The sequence below is a fragment of the Engraulis encrasicolus genome, chromosome 17 (assembly GCF_034702125.1).
Source record: "Engraulis encrasicolus isolate BLACKSEA-1 chromosome 17, IST_EnEncr_1.0, whole genome shotgun sequence".
Lineage (NCBI taxonomy): Eukaryota > Metazoa > Chordata > Actinopteri > Clupeiformes > Engraulidae > Engraulis > Engraulis encrasicolus.
Genome location: NC_085873.1, coordinates 40681382 through 40701381, shown reverse-complemented (window position 1 = coordinate 40701381; position 20000 = coordinate 40681382). Strand labels below are relative to the sequence as shown.

General features: G+C 41.6%; 1 protein-coding gene across 1 annotated transcript in view; it reads right to left on the bottom strand.

Annotated features, from left to right (window-relative positions):
• prkg1b (protein kinase cGMP-dependent 1b) overlaps positions 1-20000 on the bottom strand; it is a 341142-nt gene that overhangs the window by 88284 nt on the left and 232858 nt on the right. Inside the window, exons 6-7 of the mRNA XM_063220777.1 lie at positions 12543-12620; positions 10951-11045 (exon numbers count right to left, since the gene is read on the bottom strand). Coding sequence (XP_063076847.1) covers positions 10951-11045; positions 12543-12620 — 173 coding nt within the window. The remainder of the gene's footprint in view (positions 1-10950; positions 11046-12542; positions 12621-20000) is intronic.

The window sequence follows — 20000 nt, the reverse complement described above, 5'->3', positions numbered from 1 at the left end:
ATCTCTCTCTCTCTCTCTCTCTGCTCATCTCCCTCTCTCTCTCTACCGCTCCATATCTTTCTGTCTGGTCATATCTTCCTTTTTTTTTTTTTTTTTTTTTTAATCGATTGATTGACTGAGGTTTCTCTCTCAACAAAACATGATGAAAGAGAGTCATGAAAGAGGACAAAAGGCTGAAGGCAGAAAGAGGGGAAATAATGTGAAGAGGCTATATGGTTGCTATGGCTCGTAATGCTTGCAATCATATTGTAGTATACCACAAAGTCATTTAGTATCATGTACACACAGTGTTGTATGTCCTATTTGTAGCATAAAGAACTTTTATGTATTGTAAGATAGTCCTAATATACAGTACAATAAAATTATGCCATAATGTTAACTATTGAAAAACACTAACCTCGAGTGAAGAGATCCGACACCCCACCTCACAAAAGCCGATTTAAGCATTGTATTGTAATGTCATGGTGTATGTAGCCTACGTGTTGTGATATAGGCTTTATCTAATGTACGATAAAAATTATACTGCAATGTTACAGGGGCTCTAGGTAGGATTAAAAGTCTAATTAATCACTGTCCCGAGTCAGCCGGTGCTTATTTGAGTCATTAGTAGGTGAACCATGACTCCCGACCACTTCTACGGTCCGCTGTCAGAAAACCCCAAATGCAGTGCGGTTGACAGTGCGGTCCGAATGAGTGTCGTGGGAAACACTTCTCATACGAAAAATCACTTTACATACCATATTCATGGTTGTATCAACAGCTGGCATTCGGCGATGAAAAACATTCTCACAGCGCATTTATTTAAACAGCTTTTATTCTTGACTATTTTGAAATAGGCATGCCACGGGCACCGCGCAAGCGACGTCATCCTACATTGTGCCCCTTTAACCTGCAAAAACTATTATTTCTTTTCTTGTGACGAACACTGTGTCTCTGTGTGGAGGGTTTTATACTGTAACCCTAACCTGTAAAAACTGCTATTTCTTTTCTTGTGACGAACACTGTGTCTCTGTGTGGAGGGTTTTATACTGTAACCCTAACCTGTAAAAACTGTTATTTCTGTTCTTGTGACGAATACTGTGTCTCTGTGTGGAGGGTTTTACACTGTAACCCTAACCTGTAAAAACTGCTATTTCTTTTCTTGTGACGAACACTGTGTCTCTGTGTGAAGGGTTTTATACTGTAACCCTAACCTGTAAAAACTGTTATTTCTGTTCTTGTGACGAACACTGTGTCTCTGTGTGGAGGGTTTTATACTGTAACCCTAACCTGTAAAAACTGCTATTTCTTTTCTTGTGACGAACACTGTGTCTCTGTGTGGAGGGTTTTATACTGTAACCCTAACCTGTAAAAACTGCTATTTCTTTTCTTGTGACGAACACTGTGTCTCTGTGTGGAGGGTTTTATACTGTAACCCTAACCTGTAAAAACTGCTATTTCTTTTCTTGTGACGAACACTGTGTCTCTGTGTGGAGGGTTTTATACTGTAACCCTAACCTGTAAAAACTGCTATTTATTTTCTTGTGACGAACACTGTGTCTCTGTGTGAAGGGTTTTCAGCTCCAAACTAATTGGAAGGAGCTTCCTCTGGTCCTCAGCTCTGCTGGTGTGGGACGACACTGTGACCGAGCATGTAGCTACATGCCGAGAGCAGGGACCAGAGTGTGTGTGTGTGTGTGTATGTGTGTGTGTGTGCGTGTGTGTGTGAGTGTGTGTGCGTGTGTGTGTGTCTGTGTCAGGGGACAAGATGTGAAGTGTGATAGAGTAGATGTGATTTGCTGCGAGGATGAGAGATGTAATTGTGTTTGTACGTGTGTGAAGTTTCTGTAACTGTGTGTGTGTGTGTGTGTGTGTGTGTGTGTGTGTGTGTGTGTGTGTGTGTGTGTGTGTGTGTGTGTGTGTGTGTGTGTGTGTGTGTGTGTGTGTGTGTGTGTGTGTGTGTGTGTGTGTGTATGTGTGGTGTGTATGTGTGGTGTGTACAGTGTGTGTGTGTGTGTGTGTGCGTGCGAGCGTGTACGCATGTTTGTGTGCACACACGACTCTCTGCCTGCCTGCCCCCACCCTCTTGAATTAGCACCGCTAAACTCAGCATGGAAAATGAACCGCAGCCCCTTAATATCTTCCACCTACGCCCTTGATGTTTAGCCACAATTAAAAATTAATTTCCCTGAAATGAGGTGAGCCACACTCACACATGTGGGGCCTCCATCTTGTTTTTCTTTAAACACACCATCAAGCCCCTTCAACATCAAACACAACCTCCTCCCTTTAATCCCTCTCAAGAGGACCTTGGTTATGTCAGATGCAGTGGTGGCCTCTAATATAAAGAGGTTGTCTTGGATACTGTTTTAGGCCCTCGATATGTAGAGATGCACCGGATCCTGATTTTTAGGATCCTGCCGGATACCGGATCCACTGCTTAAGATCCTGCAGGATCCGGAACCGATTACCGGATCCTACGAACGGGTTGAAACACATAGCCTACTCGCACACGTGGACCCTTTTTATTACGTTGGCTCAAACTATTTTTTAGACTCATTGGCTTACTGCCACACTGCCTGCACTGGCCGCTTCCAAAGTTCTTTCACTCCATGCAGCAATTGGGGTTGTGAAAGACTGACTGAAAAACCTAGGCTAGATATGCACCAGATCCTGATTTTTAGGTAACTGCCGGATACCGGATCCACTGCTTAAGATCCTGCCGTATCCGGATCCTGTGAAAAACCCTATTATCCTGCCGGATCCAGAAGTGGATCTTGGACCCTGTGCCTCTCTATCGATATGCTTGCTGTGAGTCGTAGGCTCTTGGTGCAGATGGAGTCGCCAGCAAGCCTATTCACTATTTGCTGAAAATACCCAACTACATCATAACAACATTGCTATCACCAGAGCCACTGACAGATTTGGCTGGGCCCAGGATAAAGTCATCTATATTACATTCAGGGGGACCTAGAGAAGGTGGGGTCTGTTTTTAAGGTGATTTCCTTCAATATAGGCCTAAAGTGCAGGGGGAAATCCTGGTTTGTGTTCATAGTACCGGCCCTCAGAGGACTTTACGGCCCTTGGAGGAATTTGAAGTGGCCCTCGGATGAAAACCTTACAATAGTTCTGTGCTACTGTCCCTTCATAAACGGTACAGGTTCTTCCTGATGGTCCTATGTGAATCTCAAGATCTCTGCAGCAATTATATAATAAAATTACTCACGCACACACACGCACATGTGCACGCACACACACTCACACTCACACTCACACTCATGCATACGCACACACACACATACCCACATGGGGGCATGGGGAAGGTCCAGTGTAGTTAAAGTCTATATGACTCTGTGAATAGATGGTATTTAAGGTGCTTCTTGAACGTAGCCAGTGTGGGGGCCTGGCGTATGTTGGGAGGTAGACTGTTCCACAGCGTGGGGGCAGCAACATGATGTATGATGTCTTTGTGCTCCACAACGCAACAAAGAGGTCCTCACTTTCAGTTCCCGTCACATGTAATCGTTATCCCAGACTGCACGGACATAAGCTTAAGTATCAATATCAATATCAATATCAAATATTAAACACCTCTCATACATAATTAATGTGGTTAGAGGGGTCTTTGTCTCTGTAATTTCTGTCAGTGCAGTAAGATGATTTCCTTAGAGAGATTACATAAATGAACTGTATTGCGTTGTCTGCTCTGTCCACCTGTTTTGTGTGTGCGTTATTTGTTATGTCTGTGAGGCTGAGTGTTTTGGAAAATGGTGCATGTGTTATGGTGTGTGTTTACCTTACACCTGCCATTTGGAATACGGTATGATATGAGGAGAAGTGTTTATCTCTCTGATACAATAACAGGCTGTATCAACAAATTGAAACAGTTAATCATTGGATAACGTGTTTACTGCTACATTGCATGGTCACTTGCTTTTGTCAAATAGGGCATGATGGGGGCATGGAAGTTCTACATATAGCAAATCCGAGAAATTGAAAATGAAATATGTTAAGACTGCATGGCTCAAGGTCCGAAACAAACGTCTATTGCTCCAGTTATAGTCTCTGACTTCTTATGTAACTTTTCAGCTACAATATACGTCTTTCTACACAAGTATTTCTGAGTAGGGAATAACCTTGAGCAGAACCAATGGGGTGCCAAGGGCAGAGATTATCTTCTCAGCCTACACACAGACATCAGGGTGAACAATGAAGACAGTACATTTTAGGTGCTGTTTTCCACGTAACAGCATATTTTTGAAAACACATTGGTATTGGCCTTCCTTCTCTACGTCAACAGAGTTTTAAAGTCCACATACAGTATCAAAAATCCAGGTTTAAAAATGTGCCGTTTAGGGGGCTAAAATACTCCTGTCACAATGCAGTTTTTATTTTTATCCACATGTTGCATTTCCACCTTAACAAGAGAGAAAATATCCATATTTAAACATTTCCAGCTACTGGGTACCAACTTCTTAGTCACACATCACTTGACCGAGAGAAAAGTAATGACCTCTACATGGTTATGGAAGGTGAGCGTAATCATTGCGCCCTCCCTCTGAGCCCGGAACTTTGACAAAAATTTCCACTCAGCCAGTCTGTTAAAATATGCCCCCCCTGTTGTAAATTTGGGGGAGTTTTGCAGATTTTAAGGGCCCAGGCACTGACAGCACTGACAGGGGCCCTTAAGGGGGGCCAAAATTTGAATGTTTCATGGAGTCCAACATTTCTGGCGGCGCCCCTGACTGTAGCCACTGCAGAGCAGGGTATGAGCCTTTTTGTAATTCATCTGATGAGCGCAGGGTTATGTTGGGGGCAATGGAGACAGCTTTTTAGAAATTGGTACCAATTAGAGTCTTCATAGGGCTGCTATATTGTGTCAAAAGTCAGTAGAAAAAAGAAGAAAAGAAGAAAGAAGTAATATAGTAAGAGGATTTTCAGGAAAGGGATTAGTCAATGGATTGAGGAAAAAGATACATAAAGTTGAAAGGAGGAAAGACAAAGTATGGCTAATGAACAGCATTTATAATAGGAATCCTAAATTGCATTTCCCTTTCCCTTTCATACACACATACACACACACACGCACACACGCACGCACACGCACACACACACTCACACACACACACACACACACACACACACACACGCACACACGCACGCACACACACACACACACACTCATACGCACACGCACACTCACACGCACACGCGCACACACACACACACACACACACACACACTGCTGTGAAGACTATGCAATCAATCAAACCACAAGAGTAGCAGTGTGGGGTAGAGTGGCTTGCTCAAGACAACTCTGATCTACCAATCTACATGCTAAGCCATTGTCAGTCCTGCAAGTATCTCTTAATTATGTATGGGACGTGCATTGATCATCAATAAAGCATGGCTGAACCGTACTTCATGTCAGGACCTTAGAAGCTTTGGCTGGATGAAAGACTTACTAAGCAACAGACAACTACTTCAGATGCTTTTTGGGTCTTTATGGATGTCACCCATCACAAATGATCTTTGCAATATGTTGTCTGCAGGCTGGCGGCCGGCTGAACTAAATCTCAACACATCCATACACATATTTAAAGGTGCACTGTGTAATATTTTTTGTAGTTTATTTCCGTAATCCATGTTGCCCATTCACAAATGTTACCGACCACGGGCATGATGGAAAGCAAGACTTTAACATTATATCCCACCATTTTGAGGGGCAACTAGAAATATGTTGTAAAAAAACAAGACTGGAGGAAAAAAATCATCTTCAGTTGATTAATGTGGTAAAAAAACAAACTTTATTTAACGGGCAAATGCATTAAAAAACACCAACGCGTATCGTGTGTCTTCCTGATGAAGGCCACAGCGCCGATACGCGTTGGTGTTTTTTAATGCATTTGCCTGTGAAATAAAGTTCGTTTTTTAACCACATTAATCAACTGAAGTGCCTGGACCAAGGATTTTTTTCCTCCAGTCTTTTTTGAACATTGAACCCCTTCCAAGAGCACCAGTTGGTTTTGAGGGATACTAGTAGCGCTCTACCAACTCTTCTGTAGAAATATGTTGTGTTTCGTTTTCCACATGCCATTTCACAGTGATGTACAGTGCATTCCTCTCTTCATTGCATCTGTTCTTTCTCATCACATTTTCGCGTTCCCTCTCACTCCACCTTTGTCTCAGCTTAATATCTTTTTCCATTCACACATAAGGTCATACTGTACACTGTAACGCATAGCAGCCAGTTACACGCAAAAAAAGTAAGTTGCCCTGCTGTCTTAGGTTTGTAAGGTAATTCAACTTGAGAAAGCCTTGAGTTGAGTTAAGCCTTGAGTTCAGTTTGTGGAGGGGCCTTCATTACATTACATTACATCACATTACACTTGGAAGACGGTTTTATCCAAAGCGACTTACAGTTATATTAAGTACAGGGCATTGGTAACAGTTCCTGAAGCAATGTGCGCTTAGGTGCCTTGCTCAAGGGCACCTCAACCATGAAGTGAGAAAGGGAGTGGTAGGGTGGGATTTGAACCTGCAACTCTCTGATCTAAAACCTGTCTCCTTAAAGGGACACTGTGTGAGATTTTTAGTTGTTTATTTCCAGAATTCATGCTGCCCATTCACTAATGTTACCTTTTTCATGAATACTTACCACCAGCATCAAATTCTAAGTATTCATTATATCTGGAAAAATTTCACTTTTCATACATGAAAAGGGTGATCTTCTCCATTGTCCGACATTTTGAATTCCAAAAATAGCCATTTTTAGCTGCAAAAATGACTCTACTTGGACCATACTAGAAAACATTTGTTTATTACTTAGTAAACTTTCATGTAAATATCAAATTTGGCAATAGGCCGCCCAGTTTCAATGAGCAGCATAGTTGCAGTACCTTTTTTGACCATTTCCTGCACAGTGTCCCTTTAACCACTCGGCCACCGCACGCAGCACCAACTCTTGCACAGCGACACACCACATCCACCACACACACCCCTTTCCAACCTGGTCATACCTGCACTCCTCTTGTCCTCTCAGTCTTTTCCACCCTGTTGTCACCTTTGTCCCCTCCCCAGAGCAGCTCAGACAGGATTAGTCCTGCTTATAACACACTGTCTGCATCACGCAGCTGAGTTGTCTGTCTCCGTTTATGTTTTGGTGTCACATCGTCTCCACCCTCTCCTTGTCTCCCTGTCTGTCTCCTTGTCCCCTTGTCTCCCTGTCTGTCTCCTTGTCCTCTTGTCTCCCTGTCTGTCTCCTTGTCTCTGTCTGGCTACCTGTCTATCTGTCTGTCTATCCGTCTGTCTCTTTATGTGTATGTGTGTGTGTATGTGATCAATCCTGGTTAAGAAACCGCCTGCATCACACAGCTGTCCCCTACTTGTCTCTTCTCCTCTCTCTCCCTCTCCCTCTTTCTCTCTCTCTCTCTCTCTCTCTCTCTCTCTCTGAAGAGGTCTGTAAAGAAGGGTGTTCTTCATAACGTAAGTGTGTGTGTGTGTGTGTGTGTGTGTGTGTGTGTGTGTGTGTGTGTGTGTGTGTGTGTGTGTGTGTGTGTGTGTGTGTGTGTGTGTGTGTGTGTGTGTGTGTGTGTGTGTGTGCGCGCGCACGCGTGTGTGTGTGTGTGCGACTATGCGTGTGCAGTTGCGTGCATAAAATTGGGCACAAAAGCAGTCCAGATGTACTGTGAATCCACCCTGCAGCGAGATGGTTTGGGATGTACTGTAATATACTGTAGGTACCAGACAATGCTAAAGGCTTTTATAAAGGCTTTTATGGTCCTCACCCAACCAGGACTTCCATGACACCCTGCAGAGAACACCATATTACTCTCAACGTGCTTTCCCTCACGCTGCAGGGCCCCTGTTGAGAAACACTGCGCCACACGAAAATAAACTGGGGGACCTTTGCACCGTGGACCAATCTGATGCCCCTGGCTAATGTGTGTGTGTGGGGGGGTACTTGTTTAGGGGTCGAGTGTGGATGAACCAAGCCTCCCAACTGGGTTTTTTTTAAAAACATTTTCTCTTTCGAGTGTTCCGTCGGCAGGGCCGGCGCTTGCCATTGGCAGACAAGGTGGTCGCCTTGGGCGCCAAATATCTTGCCGCCATAGTGACGCCGTAAAATCCCACAGAATTAGAATGTTATGTTTTCACCTTTACATTGACACTGATTATTCATGGGCATTCAGTAGGTATCAGCTGTGCTCGATCAGATGTGTGACGCTATATTTACAGATGCCAATTTCTAAATGCACAAAAAGGAAAGGGGGGTGCTTGCCTAGGGCACCATATGGACTAGAACCGGCCCTGTCCATCCGTGAGGCCCTTTTTTTACTGCCCTGTCTACCTGTCTGGTGAACCACATTCTCCCACACATGATGGATAAAAGCACCGATGGGAGTTATTTTAGTAAAGTGATCTACTACAGCAGTGTTTCTCAACTGGTGGGTCGCGACCCAAAAGTGGGTCGCAGATGGGGTCATGGGTGGGTCGCGGAGCCTTGGTGTAAAAAAAAACGTAATTCTTAAAAAAAAAAATTAAACTTTTCCTGCAACAATTTACAACTTTTATTTTGATAGGCTAGTGAACTCTGTGTCATCTGTTGTCATACAATGTTGTCATACAGTACAAGATAGATAACCAGTCTGCAACCAGTCATCCAAGTCTTGGTTACATTTTGAGAATTGCATTGAATTGACTTGAACGCTAAAAGAAATTGGGTCGCGACCGAATGAGAGTGGAAAATGGTGAGTCCCAAGACCGTTCCAGTTGAGAACCACTGTACTGCAGTATCTGATGCTCTCCCTCGCTCGTCCCTTTGTGACTGAGAATGTGCTAAGTGTGTGCTAAATGTGTGTGTGTGTGTGTGTGTGTGTGTGTGTGTGTGTGTGTGTGTGTGTGTGTGTGTGTGTGTGTGTGTGTGTGTGTGTGTGTGTGTGTGTGTGTGTGTGTGTGTGTGTGTGTGTGTGTCTGTGTGTCTGTGTGTATGTGTGTGCATCTGTGCACACTTATGTGCCTGCCTGCCTGCCTGCCTGCCTGCCTGCCTGCCTGCCTGCCTGCCTGCCTGCCTGCCTGCCTGCCTGCCTGCCTGCCTGCCTGTCTGCCTGCCTGCCTGCCTGCCTGCGTGCGTCTGCGGCTTTGTGAGTGCGTGTTTGTGTGTGACCAATTAAAGTGCCTTGTCAGACCATGCTGACAGGACGAGTTGTACTTCCACAGGGGAGTAAAATAAAAGACTCTTCCTTTGACTCCTGGCGGTCACGTCTCCTTCTCCTCCAGCTGTCCCCCCTACTCTTGACCCCTGACCTCTTGCATCACACATTAAAACATTCCAATCAGGAAATGTCACCCTTCAGAAAAATAAACAGGACTATACAATTGCATTTTAACCTCAAAGGGCAACAAAAGCCCCCTGAACCTCATCATAAGCCTCCCAACCACCACTTGACCTCATCATAAGCCTGCCAACGCCCCCTTACTATCAAAAAAATTGGTAACACTTTCTATGAAGCCCATATCTATAGCACATTATGAGCACATTTGGATTTATAAAGCATTATAATATAGATTTATGGTGATTCATAAATGTTAAAGGTGGGGTTGCAGGTTGAAAAACAATTCTTAGATAGAATGTGATTATGACATTGTGTTGGGGGTTCCCCCTGGGTTTTACAAGGTTTTGTTTTGTCTCTGAATAGGGAAGGTTGCAAATAAATAATTAAATAAACCATATTTATTTAGAGGCGTGTTCAAGGCAGTGACATGGTTTAAGCAGAGACATTCTATTGGGACTAAGAAAATGTTTGGTTTAAACTTCGGCACAGCTCTTTCTGGCATCGTCCAGTAGCAAACCGAGGGAGGCGGGTTAACCATGCCGCTTGGAAACGTTATTCGTTATCTTCTTGGTCAGTCCATAATCTCGGTACGAGATTTGAAAGTCGATGATTAATCAGGCTAAATCAGAGCATCAAATAGGTTACCATAGCGCTACATCAGTGCACTGTCATAGCCCTGTTGTTACCCAGTGCCTGTCTGTCTGTCTGTCTGTCTGTCTGTCTGTCTGTCTGTCTGTCTGTCTGTCTGTCTGTCTGTCTGTCTGTCTGTCTGTCTGTCTGTCTGTCTGTCTGTCTGTCTGTCTGTCTGAGAACCAATAGAGTGTAATTAGAGTAGAGGTCAGAATATTAAAAAATGTCACACAAGCTTGCATGCATACACGCAAACACACACACAAACACACACGCACACATGCACGCACGCACGCACACACACACACACACACACACACACACACACACACACACACACACACACACACACACACACACACACACACACACACACACACACACACACACACACACACACACACACACACACAAATCATAGCCTCCTACTATCTTTATACCTGTCTGTGTTGGACTGAAATGGAAAACTAATTTGAGTCCATCAAGATGTGCCGCTGATTCTCTGTCCATCTATCTAATAACCCATGGCAATCACGTTGTCACGTTGCTCGGAGCATGAAAACGGTGTTATTTTCTGCTAGTCTGAATCTTTGGGTCAGATGAGGACACAAAGCGCGGTTTCTCGGTCACATGCAAGAAATATTCTGATTTTACAAACAATGGTGGCAGTACCTGACTTGCGCACGAGACATGTAGACTCTTTATTCTTTCTGAATGTAGCCGTGTTCTCAGAATAATTCTGGTTGCACTTTTTGACACATGTAAACGGAATATTGATGATCATGATTTGATTCATGTCACGACTTTTGATGATCCGATATATCCCATAGTTTTGTTTTTAAAAAAAAGAAAACACACACATCATACCCATCACATCATATTGGCGGTGTTTTCTGGACTGAAGTGTAAAAGAACTTTGAAAGGGAGTATCACGATACTGCACTCTTGCATCTGCGTATTGCGATATCTCGATTCGATTCAATATGGTTACAGCTATACTACTCACCCCTGCAGTGCTTTCTCTCCAAACCAGTCCCCTCTGCCCAGGCCTCGCAGGTACACCGGCGCATCGTTTGGCGAGTCCTCTCTTGTGACGTTCACCTTAGGGGGACACAGAAAAAAGGCGTCATACGCATGATATAACAATGTCATAACAGAGTCATAATGCAGCTGTTCATTTGTCATAAACATTATGTCAATGTCAAAAATATTTTATGACTTAATCATTAAGTGACATTCGGTTATGGCAAAGACAGCCCTGTCATCGTTTCATGACCATACAACATTTATGACACTGACACCATGTTAATGACTTGCTTGAGACTGTGTTGTGACACTGTTTTGACACTATTATGACACTGCTATGTCATCCGTGAATGCTTGCATGCATCTATCCATCCGTGGGTGTGTATGTGTATTGTGTGTGTGTGTGTGTGTGTGTGTGTGTGTGTGTGCGCGCGTGCATGCATGTTATTAAACGTCTGGGAGTGATGCCTCGAGCCTGAATATTACAGAGAGAGAGAGAGAGAGAGAGAGAGAGAGAGAGAGAGAGAGAGAGAGAGAGAGAGAGAGAGAGAGAGAGAGAGAGAGAGAGAGATAGGCTTGGGCATGTTGTGTGGACAATGCCATTAGCAAGGTTTTACCAGCTCTGTGTGTGTGTGTGTGTGTGTGGGGGGGGGGGTGTAGTATTGTCTTGCAGTATTGTTCCTTTGCACGATCATAACTCCCTTGTAAATTTCTAGCAAATTTGATTGATGTTAAATGCACAATAGGCTTGAAATTTTGACTTGTAGTGAATGGGCATTTTTGGCTAAATCTGTGCCAAGTGTATTTTGAGACTGTTTTGATCAAAAACCGTAAGGACACTCATTTGGAAGAATGGTCCAGTTGCCTTTCCACTTCCCCAGGACATCAAAGCCCCCCAAAATGGCTAAATAATGGATACATGGGTGTTCGAACATGGCTAAAAGATTAGCAAATTGGGCCTAAAGAGTGAAATTTGGCCTTCTGAAGGAAGACTCTAAAAAACGACACAGAGAATTTAAAATCTGGGAAAGTGCAAAGGTAACTGGAGCATTCTTCCAAATGATTCCCTTTACTAGTTTTGACCAAAATAGTGTAAAACACACTTTTCAAGGATTTTGCTAAAATAGCCCATCCACTGCCATTCAAAATTTCAAGCATATTGTGCCACCCTTTAACATGTGCATGTGGGTGCGTGTGTGTGCTCCTGTGTGCGTGCGTGCATGTGTGTGTGTGTGTGTGTGTGTGTGTGTGTGTGTGTGTGTGTGTGTGTGTGTGTGTGTGCATGTGGGTGCGTGTGTGTGCTCCTATGTGCGTGCGTGCATGTATGTGTGTGTGTGTGTGTGTGTGTGTGTGTGTGCATGTGGGTGCGTGTGTGTGCGTGTGTGCGTGCGTGCGTGCGTGCATGTGTACGTGTGTGTGTGTGTGTGTGTGTGTGTGTGTGTGTGTGTGTGTGTGTGTGTGTGTGTGTGTGTGTGTGTGTGTGTGTGTGTGTGTGTGTGTGTGTGTGTGTGTGTGTGTGCATGCATGCGCGTGTGTGTGTGTGTGTGTGTTTCTGTGTGTGTGTGCTCTTACCTTCCCCTTGCTGATGATGAAGAAGGTGTCTCCTCTTGCTCCCTGCCTGATGATGTACTCTCCGTCTTCATAGTGAGTCTGGACAAGGGGACAGGACGAAAAGGAGACCTTAAACACTGCTTTATTGTGAACCATTGTCACCGATTAAAAATGTACTTTACATTACATTACATGCATGTTGATCCTTCCATTCAACACAAAAATGGAGTAAACCTCTCCTTCCCCATTCTCAACATCACCCCACATAACCCCCATCACCTGAAGGACAGATGAACTGTTTGGATTTAGTGAGAAGACACTAAAGGGCTTGAAGTGCTCAGGAGACTGTGTAAACAATGTTACTCAGGTGCTCAACTGTACCGGGTGAAGGGTAAGTCCAAAAAAGGAAGGCAAAGCATGGTAAATTAAAAGCTTTTTATATTTTTTGCCAAATCTCAGAGTGCCCCGGCTTTTTCCTTTCTTTGTTTAGATTCAGTGTTCCAGTCAGCGAGCAGTTATGTGCCTACTTTGTAATAAAATTAATCTCCTTTGCTAAATTATGGTCTGTGATCTGGAGAGAGAGAGAAGGTTAAGCAGAATAAGAGGGAAAAAAGAGGAAGATAGAAAGAAAGATAAAAATACATAAACTGAACAAAGGTAAAAGGAAGGCAAAAATCGAAGTCTAGCATAGAGAAAGAAATAGCACAGAACGATCTTCCTGTAATTCCACACCATAATGGCCTAACCTTGTACCTTGTACACAATTCAGGGGTGAGTTTCTCAGAAGAGAAGTTGTTAGCCTGTTAGCAACTTCGGTAGTTGCCAATGGGAAAATGCATTGAAAACAGCAAAGTAGCTACTGTAGTTAGCAACTTTGGTTTTGAGAAATTCACCCCAGTATTGGTAGTTTATTTGAACTGCTGTAAGGCTGATTGCTGTACTCAAGTGTGTGCTATATGTTTACTGTAATGTACAATAATGTGTATTAGGTCGTTGCATTTGTGTATTTTTTTGTATTTGTGTGTTTCTGTAAAATGACAGACACCTTAATTTCCTTCAAGATTAATTAAAGTACTCTACTCTAGTCTACACTAATATGGGTGGTTGACGTTTAAGGGCGTAACGCAAAAAAAAAAAAAATTTTTCAAATTCCGGAAAAAAATGATGGATAAAAATTGGAAAAAAATAGAAAAAAATAAAGCACTTAGTGGTCTGTGGAATTTCACCTTATTTTTGCCATTTTTGGGAAAATGTGTCCTGCATCAACACATAGCATAGGCATGTCACACCGCAGGAAAATGGAGTCACACCACAGGGAATTCACTGCATTATGGTCATTTTAATCCTTTTGTATACATGACTGACATCTGAGCTCATGCTAACTTGATAATGATATTGTGTTTAATCTTAATATGTGTTTTCATTAATAAAAAAACTTTTTTTTCCCTCCTATAAGAGCAGTCACACCACAGGACACCATAAAATGAACCTAAGCATTGCATGACAGAAAGATTGCAATATGAAGACATATTAAGAGGTTAAGAGTCACCTTAAACTTCCACAGCACTCTCCAATAACTGAGGTACTGACTGGTTAGGAGCCAGTCTTTAAGACCCTTGTAGTTGGCCTTGCAGCTGCCCATTCACAAACATTGACATACATGTCACCCCACAGGATGCAATTTGTGTTACGAAATTTAACTTGTAGTTAATATTACTGTCTTGAGTTTTTTCCACATTCACATATCTTAATCTAAAGTTAAGATTTATGCAATCATGCCAAATGCTTCATACATTATTCAAAATGTTGTTGGTTAATTTATATATATATTATTATATATTGTTTCATTAATGTTACAGTCACACCGCAGGATATTTGACATATAAACCTTTACATCTTAGCAAAAATGTTTCTTCTCATCTAAGACTAATATGAAGCATAATGTACCACAACTTCTTTATTGACATTTGTTTTTAAAGGAAAATAACAGTTTTGTAGGTTTTTAACCAATGTTACGAAAAAACAAGGCGTCACGTCTCCCACCCATATACAAACACACAATAGTGCATGCATGCATGCGCTCACACGCACGTGTGCACGCACAGAGACACACATACTGTACACAGACACACACACACACACACACACACACACACACACACACAGACACACATACAAATACACACAGACACACAGACACAGACACAGACACACGCACACACACACACACACATACAGATATACAAACAGTGTATGTGTGTGCACGCGCATACAGTGTATATTGACCAAGTTCTTCCTGTCATTCTGCATTTTTGACTTTTTGCATTTTAATATTAGAATTGACCGTTAAGAACTCCCATCATCTACATGTGAATTCTGGCCATTGAAATGTTTTGAGAACACTTTCTAAACTTCCATAAAACGCATTTTGCAATGCAATTCAATGGAATTTCCAATACAAAAATGTCAATATCCCAACATTCTATAAAATGTATACATCTCATTTTGGAAAAGAGCTCTTGTTGCATAGTCGAGGTCTTTGTGTGTGCGTGTATATGAGTATGTCTGTGTGTGTGCGCATGTGTATGTGTGTGTGTGTGTGTGTGTGTGTGTGTGTGTGTGTGTGTGTGTGTGTGTGTGTGTGTGTGTGTGTGTGTGTGTGTGTGTGTGTGTGTGTGTGTGTGTGTGTGTGTGTTTAAGCTGGGTCATTCGTGATGATATTTGAGTAGCACTAATGCGTATATACTGTAGAGTTTATAGATTATGGTTAGCTCTGTCATGAGGGGTATTGATCATCAGGGAGAATATAGTGAGCCACCCAGGGGCTTGTTGCTGGCGTGCATGCGTGCAGTGGTGTAGTCTACTTTTTTGTGGTGAGTATACTGTATATTTGAGCATTTTTTGAGGTGGGTATACTGTATATTTGTAATATTACAAATATTGAATCAAACAATTTTAGGTGTACTGAAATCCGGTGGTACAATATAGGCTAAATACCCAGTATTACATCTTTTAATGCCATTATGCCCTACAATATTTTAGTGGCCACAAGCCATTTTTTGGGAAAAAAATGTTGAAAAACTATTTGTCATTGCATGAAACATACAGAAATACAAAATCAATACTTTAGATAACCTGATGGAACTGTTTAGAATAATGTATTGAAACATTTTATTATTTTTCATTGTGCAAATCCTTAGTTGTCACTGACGTGTATGTGTGTAAAGGTCTGTCATGATAGCAAGGGCGCCGGACCAAGTTTTAAAGTGGCGGTGCATATTTTTCCGTCATTCTTGATTTCTTAACAATGTTACTGCTGCTGCACTCCACTCATTTGTCTGCAGTAAAGGTTGAGAAAGCCTCACTTAGGGAGCTCAAAAGTGGGGATGTAAATGCACCACTGCATGTACCGTGTATGTCAGGGGTGGGCAACTATTTCGGCCCGAGGAACACATTGGGTTTAGAATATTGACCAAAGGGCCAGATGTCGCAGACAACTTGCCCGTGTCGATAAAAAGAAATTGCGTACACGCGAACATAACTTGGCCAACATGCCATTCCTCCCATTTTATTATATGGTTGTGACGTCATCGGTCGAATGCTCCATTCATTTCAACGGGGCTCACCAACGTTCGCACGTCTGTTATTTTTCGATAACGGACGGGTTGGTCTATAACAGACCGCTGTCAATGGCAACAAGACGTTTCACTGCTAAAGCGACTTTTCAACAAGACTCTAATCAGCTGCTGTGATAGACAACACCTGTTGTCCTGGCTACCTGTTGCCTAGCGGTGTTCCACAACGGCACTGTTTTGTTTTGCGCAGCAACAATCTTAACATTAAATTGGCCAAAAGAAATGTCCCCGACATGTGTGAATCATTTAAGTATATCCATATAATAAGTGGGTTAACTTTCGGCGAGTCGGTCGCTTTGTGGAATAGCAGCACTTCAGAGAGAACAAGACCCCTCCGCTCCGCGTCGGGGTCTAAAGATTCTCTCTGTCGTGCTGCTATTCCACGGTAGCGACCTTCTCGCCGAACGTTAACCCTTACGTAATTCTCCTTCGTCCATCCTCGATGTCCTTGCGGCGTCCATGCCCACGTCTTGCTTGTCATAGTTGGCGACATGGCGAGCTCGGATGCCTCCTTGTTCAGCTGATTCCTTCAGCCGAGCTCGACCCCCACAATGGGAGGCTCTGGATTTTCGTATCCCGCCATGGCCTTTTCATCGCCGCCCCCGTCATGGGCTTCCATATTTCTCTACTAACGTGAACGCTTGTTTGATGTTACATGTTCTGTAAAGCGTCTTTGGGTATTTAGAAAAGTGCTATACAAAATTGATGTATTATTTAATTTATTTTTAATTATACCTTTAATGCATAAGCCATTGGACTCACACTAACGCATAACATGGGTCTAAATAGACCCGCATTCATTTCCAATGTATTTCTGAGCATTAATCATGTATTCTCTCACACAACTTCTAAAACCAATACATTTTATCCCATAATTCTTTTAAAAGTAATTACATAGGTGGTCCTTAATTTTAAAAAAGTATTTTTTAAAATGTTCTTATATTTTTATTTTACAAATAAACAAGAATTTGGAATTAAATCACTAATTTCTAGACATGGATCGAAAATGGCCAGCATGCATTTCTAATGGAAGTCTTAATCTTTCACTATAATAACTTCCACAATTAATGTATTTCAATAGCTAATGGATTAAAAGTTGTGATTTAGGCTGTTTTTAATGCACAAAATGGGTGTTATTTTTTGTATGTTATATAAATAAACACACAAATAATTTCCCCCATTATTCCAGACATAGTCTAAGTCTGAAGTGTTTCACGTTAGGAACTAAAATATATTTAAAAGGATTCCAGTCAGGAACAAATAAACTGCGGACCGTTTTTGACCACTGTTGACCACTGCTGACCTATTTAAGCATTCCAGGTCATGCATATTTGTGTAATAAGAGACGGTGTGATCGGAGGAGCCCAATAGCCTATATCAGGGCATAATTAATGTGCATAATTATTAGACAACTTTGCTTTCCTATGGGAAAATATGCCACAAAAGACATCTAACAAACTCCAAAAATACTATAAACAATTTTTAAAAGTCTTCCAGAGGGGTGTGGCTGTCTGAAATATCGGTCACATCCATCTAAAGCACTGTTACAAAGCCATCAGTGTCACATGACATGAGCTCACAACGTTACTGCCAGATTGAGAAAAATTGAAGATAAAACTACCACAAAACTATTACCTGCATTGCTGTTATATTCCAGAACTGAAACCTACATTGAGTGTCCACAAGAACATTGTATTCAGCACTCAGAGACATGGCCAAGGTAAAACAGGCTGAAACCTGAAGACCACTCAGCAAGAAACTTAAGTCAAGACTGGGTCAAGAAATGTCTTTAGACAGTTTTTTCAATGGTTTTATGAACTAGTGAAGGTGACTGTTAATGAACCAGGTAGATGAGTCTATGGCTAGATCAGCAATGTGCACACTTACATGAGTTCCTGAGTTCCACTCAAATGCCAGCAAAGTACAGCATAAATACCATGGTCTTCAAAAGATGCAAATGTCTTCCTCTCAATGATCCAGCCATGGGCTCATCCACCCTGTCTGTCAAGAGTCACTTCCCCAAGTCCATAAAAGGCCTAACTTTTAAAATTCTGTCCCCAGGTGTTTTTGACCCAGTCTTGACTTAATTAACTTGTCTGGTGTCATCCCTTCTTACCTTGGCCATATCTCTGAGTGCTCAATGCCCTGTTCCTCTGGACACTCTGTAGGTCTCTGTAGGTGTAGGTTTCTGTTGTGTAATATTATAGAACTGCAGGGTAATACTTTTTTTTGTAGTTCCACCTTAAATTCTTCTCAATTTTTGGCAGTGACATTTCTGACGAGACTGATGACTTTGTAATGATGCATTTCATAATTCTGTGGTAAAGTGACCAACGTCTTGCTAATTTCACGACAGCCACATACCTCTAGAAGACTTCAAAATTGTTAATTGACTTTTCAGAGTTTGTTAGATTTATTTTGTGGCCAATTTTCCAAGAAGACAACAAAGTTGCCTAATAATTATGCACACCTGACATAAGGTGTTGGGCACCTTCGACCACAGCCCCATATTTTTATACAAATATGCATGGCCTGGAATGCTTAAATCCGATAGGTTTTCAAGTTCATATAGATACCTGTTGGAAAATAAGCATAAAAAAGACAATATGGTCAAAAAACATGTTTACCTAATAATTCTGCACACAGTGTATATAAATAAATGAATGCTAATCATTTTTGACCCATGTGTGTCAATATCATATAATTGTATAAAAATATGTATATTTCAAAGAATAACCATAAAGTATTTGAATTAAGTATTAATGTTGGGAGTTAATACTCCATAAATGACAAAAAGTTGAATTTTTAGTAAATGAATCAAAATCCTTTCTCAATATGGCTAAGAGACATTAAGCTTGTGATGAAATTACATAGGAAATGAATGCAGGTCTATTTAGACCCATGTGTCTAAATATCATATAGTTATATAAAATGACTTCTATATCAAAGAACAACCATCAAGTATTTAAAATAAGTATTGATGTTGGGAGTTAATACTCCATAAATGATAAAAAGTTGGACTTTTAGTAAAAGAATCAAAATCCTTTTTCAATATGGCTAAGAGACATTAAGCTTGTGATGAAATTACATAGGAAATGAATGCGGGTCTATTTAGACCCATGTGTCTAAATATCATATAGTTATATAAAATGACTTCTATATCAAATAATAACCATCAAGTATTTAAAATAAGTATTGATGTTGGGAGTTAATACTCTATAAATGATAAAAAGTTGGACTTATAGTAAAATAATCAAAATCCTTTTTCAATATGGCTAAGAGACATTAAGCTTGTGATGAAATTACATAGGAAATGAATGCGGGTCTACTTAGACCCATGTTATGCGTTAAAGGGGTAGTAACAAAAAAAGTGTTTTCACGCAAAAAGTGATGATGCATAAAAATAAATTAAGTCATCTTAGGGACAAAAACAAGTCAATTGAGGAATTCATGGAGTGCTGAGTTAATAAATTGTATTCTTACAAAGATATAGAAGTTTTAAACTCAGCCGGGTCTATTTAGACCCATGTTATGCGTTGAAGGGTTAAATGTAGTTAGATGTAGCCTATGTAGTACTTAGTTAATCTTTAATTGGCAAGACCCCTGTTTTAGGTAGCCATTTTAAGAATGTTGAGTATGAATTTTGGAATTAAAAGTTATCTTTCTTGAAAAGGCTCAGCGGGCCACATGAAATGGCTCAACATGTGGCCCCCCGGGCCTGAGTTTGCCTACGTCTGGTGTATGTGGATAAGGTCTGTCATGATATCTGAGGAGCAGCAATAGCCCATTATATATAGAGCAGATCTTTATGGTTACCGAGCGCAGTCATGATGAGTATTGATCA